General features: G+C 52.7%; 1 protein-coding gene across 1 annotated transcript in view; it reads left to right on the forward strand.

The window, feature by feature from the left end:
* The window catches only part of ZNF407 (zinc finger protein 407), a 187,423-nt gene extending 175,586 nt beyond the window's left edge, over nucleotides 1-11,837 (forward strand). Inside the window, exons 10-12 of the mRNA XM_012725807.1 lie at nucleotides 1,880-2,046; nucleotides 5,010-5,093; nucleotides 11,713-11,837. Of these exons, the coding sequence (XP_012581261.1) occupies nucleotides 1,880-2,046; nucleotides 5,010-5,093; nucleotides 11,713-11,837 (376 nt within the window). The remainder of the gene's footprint in view (nucleotides 1-1,879; nucleotides 2,047-5,009; nucleotides 5,094-11,712) is intronic.
* Nucleotides 11,838-11,843: the final 6 nt, after the last annotated feature.

An 11,843-nucleotide genomic window follows, 5' to 3' on the forward strand; every position in this document is an offset into this window, starting at 1 on the left:
GCTCAAGTTTAACATTTTTATTATGTATGAATAATAGAGTACATATATTGAGGTTTCATAGATGTAATTTTGCTAAATGTGCATCATGGTAGATTTAAAAATGAGGGATTTAGTTTGTCATTCATAAAGTTGTAATACAGTCTGGAGAAACTATTTGTTAAAAGATAGCATCTACTTAACCTCCTTATTTATTTCTTGTAGGAGAAGGTTAGATCCACAATAAATACATGAAGAAATAAGCAGATAGGGGAATTTATCTTGGAAATAAGATCCCTGTCACGGTTTTGAAATGTTAAATGCATGAAGACCCGTCAAAGAGATATACGGACATGATTTTTTTTTACAGTGTATTTCAAAGTATTTAGTTCTATTTGTCATTCTCTAGCACCCGTAAGCAATGATCAAATCATGTGGTGATTTCATTCTGTGTTCATGGGCGTAAATATGATGTCTCCCCACATCCATTATAGAGATCTATTAACTGATGATTTTAATAAGCATTTATGATATTTTATGTGATGTTTCTTTTAAATAGCTAGCAGTTTTTACTTCTCTTCCACTTAAGATCTGACGTTAAAAATATGGTTACATGGAACAAATGAAGAGGGATTTTTACACAAGGTAACTTAAAAGTTCAGTCCTAAGAATTTGTGAGACTCCTAGTGATTAATTAGTCACTGTAATGCGCACTTGTCTCACCATGGGAGAGCTGACCGGTTGAGGCCCGGGATCCTTTCCTACCCTGACAGGACTAAGGAAAATTTTAAAATCCTGATCAAAGGCTTTATGGGGACATATACTCCTTTTACATCCCCTTACTTATATCCTAATTTAGAGATTGCAGCCTAATTTGTAAACTGCATTAACATACTGAAAATAGAGCCCGGTTCCTCGTCGTCAGGCCACGCCCCTGAGTCTTTTTCTTGGCACCGCACGTCATGGTTTACTGACACGTGTGAATTTCGAACACTGGGTTTGGGATCGCCTTTGTTTGGCTGCTGATTGCCCTGAGTGAATTTGTTGGACACTCCTGCGGTCGCCACAGGGGTCGGTGCAGCTCAGTCGTGGCGGAATGAAATACACGGCTTAGCGATGACTCGCGGGCACGGGGAGGGCACAGAACAGGAACCGAGGAAGCATCCCGGGGCGCTCAGAGGCTCCTGCTGCCTTGGTCATGGCAGACACTGGGCGATCTCACGCTGCGGACTGCGAGCAGGAGCGCTCTCTCGTGTGAGTGCCGATTTGTTACTTCCAGGTGTTTTTTTGTTTGTTTGTTTTTCAGAGGCAGAATTGAGGCTGGTTTTTCCTCAAAGACAGGTTTTGTAGTTTATAGGACATATTTTTGTTCTGATCAAAGGAAACGCAGTACCCAGGGTACCTCGTCCGGGGAATGCCTTTGGGATTTTCCTGTTCTTGCAGGGATGCGTTGTAGTGGCCATCGGCTACATTGTGGGCAGAGTGCTGTCCAGGCGGGCCAGCCCTGGCCCCGGCCAGCAGCCCCGGCCGCCGCCGCCCGGCAGAGAGCAGGCCTGTCTGAGTGGTTCAGTATGGATAGCTTTTCATTTAGCCTCTGCTCTGACAGCCATGCCCTGGATAAGTGGTGGAGGCCTGTACAGGTGAAATCTATTCTCACATTTGCCTCAGGGGTGACTGGACTGTAACAGAATTTTTCAAACCCGTTGGGCCCAACCGCAAAGCAGAGAATAAATGGCTGAAGTGCCAGGCCCCGACAGAAAAATCAATGCCTGGTTATACAGACATGACAGACCAGGCCGCCGGCCTCCTGCGGCGCACGGATCTGGGCCCCGGGCGGCGGGCCGGGCGGCCTGGGCCCCTCCGAGTGGGCCGCGCTTACGTTCTTTTCTCTTTCCCCGCGCAGGAAATTTACATGCCACTTGTGCGACCGAAGCTTCACCGAGAAGTGGGCCCTGAACAACCACATGAAGCTGCACACGGGAGAAAAGCCGTTCAAGTGCTCCTGGCCCACGTGCCACTACTCCTTCCTCACGGCCTCCGCCATGAAGGACCACTACCGGACCCACACAGGTGGGCGCCCGCCCCCGCCCGCGCGCACGGCTCTCCGTGGCATCGCTCGGGAACGCGGCGTGCTCGTGAGAACCGGCGCCCTGCGGCCGGGCACTTGGGTCTTGGTGTGGGGCCCCATTTAAAGATGCTTAGCTGAGTCAGCGTTTCTCTGAGGAGGGCAACAGGGTCAGCTCCTGGCACAGAGGCGCCGGCGTTTCTAGGTGACATTTACCAAGTACAAAGTCACATACATTTCACCCCGAAACAACGAAAGACTGTGCGGAACTGAGCCAGCGGGCGGGAGCTCCTGGGGGGCTTGCGTGGCCGCGCCCCGGGGCGCCCCGGCCGGTGCTGTCCCTCGCAGACCGCTCAGAGTGCGGTTTGTCTCAGAGAGAAAATTAATACATTTTAATCATCACTCCCAAATGCTCTTCTGATCGCCAAGAATCCTATATTATTGTTAGAAATTATAGGTTAAAAGTTCTTCTGAAGCAGTTTGTGGGAAGCCCAGGCCTCCTTAGCTTCCTTGACAAGGGCGTTGACGATTTAAGGTCTCCAGCCTGCCCTGAGAGATCACTTATATCGAACAGCAGATGAAAAGCCAGTGCAGATGTAATTTATCGTCGGCGTTTCCTTCTAAAGAATAATTGTGGAGACTTGGCTGGATCAATAATATGGATTTTTGTTGTTGGGTCTTGTAGTCTGCACCGTAATGAGAGAGAGGGACAGCGGCCGTTTTCTGATGGAAAATAAAGGATTGGTTTCCATGTTCTTCCACATTTGAATGTAAAGAGGCACACTTGAAACTAATTCCACTTGTTAAGAAAAGTCTCTTATTATGCCTCAGCCATGTAAATCGGCTTGGGAAATAGCCTCGCACGCCGAGTAGGACCTGAGTTTGCCTTTTTCTTTTGAATTTTTTTCTTGAAAACACTCTGCTGCTTACGATCCAACCATAATTCCTACCCCCTCAAAAAAAAAAAAAAAAAGCAAGTGAAAATTGAATTTGGAATGGAAACAAATCACACCACCAAGGTAAACATGGCATATGCGCCCTCGCAGAGGGACGGCCTCAGAACCCTGCGCCCCGAAAGCCAAGGTCGCTGCGCCCCCCACCCCTCCCCGGGGGCTGACGACTTGTCTTCACGCTATGCGGCGCTTCAAATGGGAAAGGGAATGAAGCCCCACACGCGCCTGCCGCCTGTGCGGCTGTGGGCACTACCCTCAGGAAGAATAGCGTTTTTGTTAATGTTTTTATTGTAAGAATGATGGCGATCACAAAGAAGTTCACTATTGGGGTAAAGCTCTCTCGCTTCCCTGAAGGCCAGGATTAAAGCGCTCTTCTCCTCCGAGGCCTGGCCCGCTGGCCGGCCGGCCTGCAGGGCACACACCTCGCACACACCGGGCTTCGCCTGCAGGCTGCTTGGCTCCTGCCCCACGCAGAACAGTGTGTTCATATTCCTGAGGAAATTATCTTCTGGAAGGGAAAAAAAACAAAACAAACAAACAAAAAAAAACAGCCTACGTTCAGTGTTACTGGATTTAATTGATAATACAGCTAGTTAGAAAGATTTCTATTTCAAATGGGCTAAATAGCTAAATGAGTGATCATAATTAAACTTTATTCTTTGCAGCCCATCTACTCTATTCTCTTCCCATTTTGAACTTAACCCCACATAGTAAGTCGGGCAGGGCAAATCCTTAAACCCGGCTCTGTTTTATAAGGGACAAGAGTTACTTTAAAATAGAGCATTTTAACATACCATTGGGAAATAAGATGAAGCACAATTTGGTTAGAACTGTGCGGGCCTATGTTTGCTTGCCCAGACAAGCTGGCGGCACCCACGTCGGGCGGCACGTGCCGCCCGATGCCGAAGCTGAGGGCCTCCCCACACTCACTGTTCTCTGCCGGCACTGGGATGGCCATTGCCACGTCCAAAGGGCCGCGAGGTAGTTTCTGTCCCTGCATAAAGACACTTGAGAGCAAAGCAGCACCCAGGGTAAACTGGAGGACTTGTTGCATCGTATCTAAACGAGTTAGGAAGATGGAGGTCGACGCAAGTGGCTTCTTCTGCTCTCTAGGAAAGGATTTTATGACATCCCGAATCTCGGCCAGTCCCCGTTTCGGCCCCGTGCCCTCTCCCCAGCCCACGGGCCGGGCCGCCGGCCTCGGCCGAGCAGTGCCGCGGCCAGGAGGCTGCCTGGGCAGCCGCCGGCCGAGTGCTGCGTGCGGAAAGGCCCTCGCCCAAAGCGAGCATTTGATATTTTTAGCACATGTCCGCCTGCTCCGTCTCTAATTGTTGCGAGGTCTTCTGTCCAGATAGTGTCACAGATGAGGAGTGGGAGCGCTTTGGCACCCCACAAACTTCTTGTTTGTGCCGTGAAAATCTGAGAAACAATCAGCCCTGAAGAGCTGTCGGTGCTGAGTTTGTGCATTTTATTGTTTTGGGGATCTCCAGTGTGTGCGGGGAAGCCGTTTAGTTCATATTATTGAGTGGGAAGTTATTAGAGAAGACCTGATAGAATCAGGTGAAACCAATTCAGTATCCTTTGGTAGTTAGAAAATTCAGTATGCTTTATTTAAGCAGAATCATACAGACTATATATTAACTATTCCAAGCAATCTTTACTCGGCTCGGAAAGCCAGATGTATGGGAATTGTAAAAAATCAGGGTATGCATAAAAACTGTTCAAGTGCATAAAGCAGCCCCATCTGGAAGACATCTACCAGAAATGAAGTTGTACAAAACCATTCCATTGATAATAAAGCTAATTTTTATGGGTCTGACAAGTATGTAATTATGTTCAGTGGTGCTTTTCAGATTTTATCACAGTCAATAAACCGCAGTGGTAATTTCATTCCCATTTGACATATTTACATGGAAACATTTGATTGGAGGAATTAGTAACCCTGAAAGCCTTGATAGATATGTTTTAATGATCTGTGACCTCTGCAGTCCCTCATCTGTTTATTGTTGCAACAGGCGAGAAGTCGTTCCTGTGCGACCTCTGTGGCTTTGCTGGCGGGACCCGGCACGCCCTCACCAAGCACCGCCGGCAGCACACAGGTCAGTAGCAGCGGGCCGCCGCGGTCTGTGCCGGGCCCGCCCGTGTCGCAAGTTTGCTAAAGTCCGTGTGCGTGGCAGCCACTGAGCACCGTGCTGGCGTGGCGTGCGTTTGGATCACCTGTTCTTCCGCGTGTGGCCGGCCGCGCTGTGGGCGCCGGGGCCCTGGGCGGGGCCGCAGCGGGCGCGGGCATCGGGCGGGCGCCCTCTCCTCGCCGCCTGCTGGTGCTTCTGCACCCAGCCCGTCCGCGCTGCTGGAGGTGTGGCGTTAGCCAGTGCTGTGGCCTTTGCAAGGAAGAGGGCATGGCAGTGAGGACGCCGCGCGGGAGGGTGCGGGGAGCTGGCTTTTAATGATGCGCCTTCCGGGAGAGTCGACAGCAGAGTAGGTTCCTGGCGAGAAACGCTTACGGTTGAAGAGTCTTAAGCATTTATTGAAATTGATTACCGGCTTGGTTTGCGATCACAGGTCGGATTCGTAATTATTTTAATAATTCCAAATGCCCGCCACACTGCTGGTCTGTGCGCTGCTCCCCCGCTTACCGCCAGGACCTCCGTCACTGGCAGCGACGGCCAGTCATGTGACCACGCCGCCTTAGTGGCCCGGGGCGCCCGGCGGTTCGCTGCGGGCTGGCTGCCCCCGGCTGGGGTTTGTTGGTAACGCCGGTCATTCCTTGTAGGTTTTCAGTGTTTACGATTCGGGATCCAGGTGAGGCTGAGTTAAAGGGAAACCCTCAACGTGTGAGAGTGCTGGACACGCACCCGTGGTCACCTCACGCCCCCCGCAGCCGCTGGGAGCGTCTGCGATGCCTCGCCGGCCCCGGGCGTGAAGGCCGCCGCTGTGGCCGAGAAGCTGCCCTGTGTGTTTGGGCTTCCTGGGGGCTCTGCTTTGTTCCCCGACGGCTGCACGTGCGGCCGGTGCTCCCTGGCCACGCCCGGGCGGCGGGGGACGCCCTCCTCCCGTGGCCGGGGGCCCGCGCGGCCTTGCTCGCCCGTGCCACCCGGGCGGCAGTGCTGTGAGCACGGGCGTCACAGGTGATCCATCACGAGGCCTGCATCGAGCCGGCACAACTTTATATTTTATGTCAGGTCCAGCGGCTCCTTATTACTTTGCTATTAACTTTACACCACGCAGGACACTGTCTCACAGACAGAGGCATCTGTCTTGCTGGCATTTATCTGCCTCTCTGGCACAAATCAAACACGATTCTTTAATACCAAAGTCAGTTCTTAAGACTGTTTGCTGCAGCCGAACAGCTTAGCACAACTCAGTGCAGGCCCCGGCTCTTGTGCTGGATTTATAATATTCAAGCAGCAACAACTTTCTCCCCAAGCCCAGGGTTGTGTGTCGCACTTGGAATCTGTATCTCTCTGATGTATCCCTCTTCGACACGGTTTACCTTTTGCCAGAGAGGGCCCACGCACATTCCCGTCAGCTTGGAAAGGGATCGGTATCAGAAGCGCCCCGAATGGCATAAATAATTCCCGGCTGCAATCAGCCTGTCGAGGGGGCTGACGCGAAACATCTCCCATTCCAAGATTTACTTTTATCACCTGTCAGAGACCCCTGATTCAAGGGCACAGAGCAAATCCTCACGCGCAGACGAGCGGCCTGGCCGGCTCCACATCCACTGGCCCGGCCGGGCCCCGGGCCCCGGGCACGCGGCTCCTGTCACAGCGCCTGAGGGCAGAGTGTTCCACGGCGGGCGTGCGGCGGCCGCGGTTGGCCCTGCAGGAGTGGGAAGAGCAACAGCGTGCAGATGAAGACGTGCTGTCCTGCAGAGAAGGCGAGAGGCGGCGAGCCCCCGCCGCCGGGGAGGCCGTGCGCACGGGTCCTGCGGCTCACGGGACACTGCCCCAGTGCCGTCGCTCTGGTCACGTGTCGGCCCTGGCTCCGCCACCCCAAGGGGCTGTTTCCTAAGCAGATGAGCTGGCCAGTCGGTCAGAAGTGTTGTCCCTGCTAGGTGTAGGGACGCCTCTCATCTCGCAGCATTCACTGAAATTCTTCGGCAGCGTTTGTCATTTCCGATTTTATAGTCCAGATGTTGACCGTATGAGTTTGGCTCTACGTGGAGACTAACAAGCAAGAAAGCGCCTCGCTATTTCCGAAGTAATTCCCTGAAGAAACCGCACGTGGACCAGAGGCGGGGCCTGGCAGGGCCTGCAGCCGGGTGCTGGCGCGTGGCCGCGGGCGCCCGTCGTGTCTGAGAAAACCCGTCTGCTCCTCGTGCGAGCCCAGGCGGCTACCGAGCGGCGCCACAGCCCGCCGCACGTCGGACCTCTGTCTTTTTTCTTCGTCAACCTGAGTGTAATTAATGATGTCATATTGCGCAAGTTAAGCTATAGCGTCGTCAAGTTAACCGTGAAACGGCAGCTCGTGACAGACTGCAATACGATGCTGGCTCCCTGCGCGCTTCAAATTATTAGAATTACAAAGAATATAAATGGCATTTTTCTTGGAAATTGTTGCGTTTAAATTTAAATAGTGTTACAGAAAAGTGCCCTAAGTTTCAGTGAAACAAGCCGTATTTAATATATTCCTTAAAAGCTTATGTTTGTCTCTGAGCCGGAGCGAGTAGGTGGCCTCGCATCTGTGCTCCGCCTCACGCCGTGAGTCCGCAGGGTCACCCTCGCTCCCTGCCCACGCTCCCGCGGTCGTGTGAGAGGAGCACCAGATTCCACCGGGGGTATCGGAACACACAAGTTAGCAGTGAACTGTGATGCCAGCACATTTTCAAATAGGTCGAACGGAAACAGAAAGCATCAGAATGTATTTGTGAACTTACCTGACGGGGAAACGCTGAAATGGGCCGCTTAGGTTCACTGTGCTAGCGTGGAAGAGTGACGCTTCTTCACTTGGGGTTCTAGGGCATAGCTGCAGTCACGTGGCAGTGTTACATTGCCTCACGGTGCACAGATCCGCGCACGATGTGTGCGCTAGTTGTTGCTTTTGTCTTCATTTTCTTTACGTACGCACACAAGAACTGGGGTGCAGGGCAGAGATGCGGGGAGGGGTGAGAGGACTCACCAGGGACAGCGCCAGGCCTCTCCACTGGACGCTGGCAGCAGCTCAGGCGACGGAGGTGGACGGGTGGACCGGGAGCAGAGATCAGAACTCAGCTCTCGCCAGGGTTTCATTTCTTACTTGGATTGCTTCAAATATCATCGGTCCGTTTTCTTTTTTTAAGAAATTGTCAAGACGATTTTAAAATTCGTGTGGAGATGCAGTGTCTGGAGCTTTGCGAAGAAGTCCGTATTGCAGCCCTAGGGCGCTAGCTTCAGGCGTGGTATGCAGCCACGTAGTGAAATCACTCAGCCCTGTGCTGGGCGGGCAGGTGCCTCGTGGGGCCCGGCTGGCTGGCTTTTGACAGAGGAGTAAAGGCGGGTCCGTGTTTCTAGGGCGCAGTGCTGGGACAGCTGGCTCCTCAGAATAAGTCGCCCCCGACCCTCTGTCACGCTCAGCAAGAATTAGCTCCAAGTGATCAGTGACCTGAGGACACGGCTTGAAGCTACATAAAAGTCTAGAAGAAAAGTCAGGAGAAAAACCTTTGTGAACACAAATCATCAAAAGTCTCGTAGGTACCACGTCAGAAGTCTGGCTCCTGAAGGAGAGAAATCGTAACACGGACAATTACAAATTAATACATTGAAAGCTAAATTTATATTTATTTTCAGAAGACAGCATGAGAGATGAAGACAGCCCACAGACTGGGGAAAATATTTGTAAATCCCAAGTCTTCCAAAGGATTTGTGTCTCTACTAGGTGAAGAACGCTAAAAAAAGGCATAAGAAACTGATCAGAAAGAGGTTAAAGGGTTTGAACAGGCGCTTGGCCAGAGACTGCACCCGTTTGCCCAGGAAGCGCAGACTCGGTCCTCCACATGTTGAGCATCGTTCAGCGGCGACCTCAAGCGGCGGGAACCCCCGTGCGTGCCGCACCCCACCGCAGCCGGGTCTCCGAAGGCCGCGCGCAGTGTGTCCCTGCCCCGGGGCCCGGCCTCCCGCCGCAGCCACCGCCCGAAAGGCCGCCTCTGCCCAGGCGAAGACTCGGGTGCACAGCACTCCCCCGGCGACACCCCAGAATGCAAACACGCGACGGGTCCGCCCTTCCACGCGGCAGGGCTGGTCCGGAGCAGCAGGGGTGGGCACAGCAGTGCAGACGGGAAGCTAGACCCAAGGAAAGCCAGAGAACAAAGCACAGAGTGCGTCTCCACCCCTGCCCCCTTGTAGAGCATCCTGTCTGATAAACAGTGAAGAAGCAGGTGCTTGAGTGCTTGGGCAGGGCTGAGGCCAGGACGTGGACCCCCGGCTCCTTGGGCCCGAGAGGCCGGCGTGCGGGGCGGGCCCCGCAGACCCACCTCGCTGCCGTTCCCGCCCAGACAGGGCCCCGCTTTGCGCTCTGGCCGGGAGCTCCTTGATATCGGGTCTTCGGGGGGCTTAACGAACAGTTGAGGTCTTCACTAAATGGGAGCGTTTTCAGACAGGCTTATGTGTGGTATTTCTGTCTCCCCATGGCACAGACTGTTTCTGTGTCAAATTTGAGGAGTTTCAGCAGCTTCCCGGTGCAAAACGACGATTAGCGTACGCTGCCCCTCATAGCGAGCCGGGTCCCGCCACCAGCACGGACTGTTTGTGCAGGTCACGTCCACACAGCCGAGTTGTCCACTGCAAGTTCAGCGACCTGACCTCGGTTCGGAGACCGAGACCAGGCCTTTCCCGCCGGGCTGCTGTACAGTAGACCGGGTTGAACTTGAGGGCACGTGGCCACAAGGCAAAATTCCTCGCCGTGCGCAGACTCGACTCTACCTTGCGGAGGTCTCAGACAAGACTACATCGCAGCTTCCTGGTAGAGTCCGCTGAGGGTCTCCGCTCAAGCTCTGCCACCCTCCGGAGGTCTCTTCTGTCCCGGAGCGCTTCCTGGGAGGCAGCTGCGCCCCGCCTCCCGCTCGCCGCCTGCCCTGATCCCGCGCATCCAGGAGACGTGGAGTGCAAAACCCGGGCTGCGCATGCGGCACCCCGACTCCAGCTGCCCCCCGGCGCGTCAGAGGAGGCGCTGGCGGGCGCGCAGCCGGGCCGGCAGCCCTCTGCTGGGCCGGGGGCCTGTGGGGCAGGTTGCCAAGCTCCCCAATTTTCAGGGCATGGCTTTGCGGCTGGGACTTACGGAGAGCAAATTTAGATGGAGGTGTTTCTCATCCTGCTTTCTGGTAAGCCAGTATGCCTAAACTACTATGGGATATGGGAAATAAATATTAAGTGGAATCACTGCGCGTACAGAAAATTAAAACACCCGTTAGGGAAAATTTTCAAGGAAAAAATTTGTTGAGAAAGTATCTGTGATATAGCCGTTTTGGGGGAAAGAGAAGAGAGAGGCTTTTTTTAGTTAATTGTTATTCAATAAAAGTGTCATTCAAGCCACACAGCTTTAAGTCTGGATTTTCTGATAACCTATTTAAAAAAAAAAAGTAACTATTCCAGAAGTAGTTAATGAAACCAAACAGATCCTAATGATTATTCCAGCACGATAAGCCATGTAACATCACTGGTAATATTTTATTCTTTTGTTCTAGGACTTTGAGATTTCATGTGTATTTTATGGTTGTATCACATCAATTCAGATGCTACATTTTTATCTGCAAAATGTGATCTTTATTTCGATTTGATAAAGTTTACACTTCAAAAAGTAGATTAACATTCAAAAGCTGTCAAACAAGTCTTTTTTTCAGTATCAAATTTTAAATTTAAAATTTTACTAATTAATATTAAATAGCTGCATTTCAAGTGCCCACTAGCCAGTGTAGCTAGAAGGACACATTGGAGGCTGAGTGACCGCTGTGAGCGTGTGAGTGTGCGCGTCATGAGAGACAGCCGAAGCAGAGGGGTCTCCAGCCGGAGGGCCGCGCCCAGAGTGTGGGCGGGTGCAGGAAGGGGGCCTAAGGTGGGGTTCCCTCTCGCCTTCAGTCCTTCTTCCGTGCTTCTGCGTGTTTTATTGGATGGAGGGAATTGTCGTGCTTTTTATCAGTGCTTTGGGCTGTGGTCAGTTTATAGTCTGATTTTATCAATTTCGCCATATTTAATTCTAAGACTTGGTCAGTTCTTCACTATCTGAGCCAGTTGTGTCTGTTGTGAGCTTTCTTTCTCATGGTTTCAACCTCCTGTGATGGCTGACTGCCTTCAGTGCGGGGAGTTTGTAAGCAGACCCCAGTGCAGCGCTGGCTTTCCGCCACGCAGCAAGAGCGGGTGTGTGTGTGGCGGGGCGAGCGCCCATAGACTGCAGTGACGGGCTGTGGGTGCTTTGGGGGCGGGCATCTAGGGTGACCGCACCTGAGGGGAAGGGAAAGTTATGTATTGTTCCAAAATTTACACCGCTGTAAGAAAGGTCACTTCCGAATTTAAAAACGTTCTCTACGCGCATGAGGTCGCCTGGCACCTCTTCCAGTGGAGAAGTAGGCATCTGTGCGAGCTTAGATCTTCTCAGCCTGAGAATACAGGTGGGCGTTTCAATAGCTACTAAATATTTAATGTAAAGGCGTCCGGCAGGCACCGGGTGCTGTTCTTGAGCCCGGCCCAGGTGCGAGCGGTCCTCCCGACGCCGACCCCTCACGCAGCCCTTCTTGGTCTGTTGCAGGAGAAAAGCCCTTCAAGTGCGACGAGTGCAACTTCGCCTCCACGACGCAGTCCCACCTGACCCGGCACAAGCGCGTGCACACCGGCGAGAAGCCCTACCGGTGCCCCTGGTGTGACTACAGGTAACCCGCG

The sequence above is a fragment of the Condylura cristata genome, unplaced genomic scaffold (assembly GCF_000260355.1).
Source record: "Condylura cristata isolate star-nosed mole 26May11 unplaced genomic scaffold, ConCri1.0 scaffold00016, whole genome shotgun sequence".
NCBI lineage: Eukaryota > Metazoa > Chordata > Mammalia > Eulipotyphla > Talpidae > Condylura > Condylura cristata.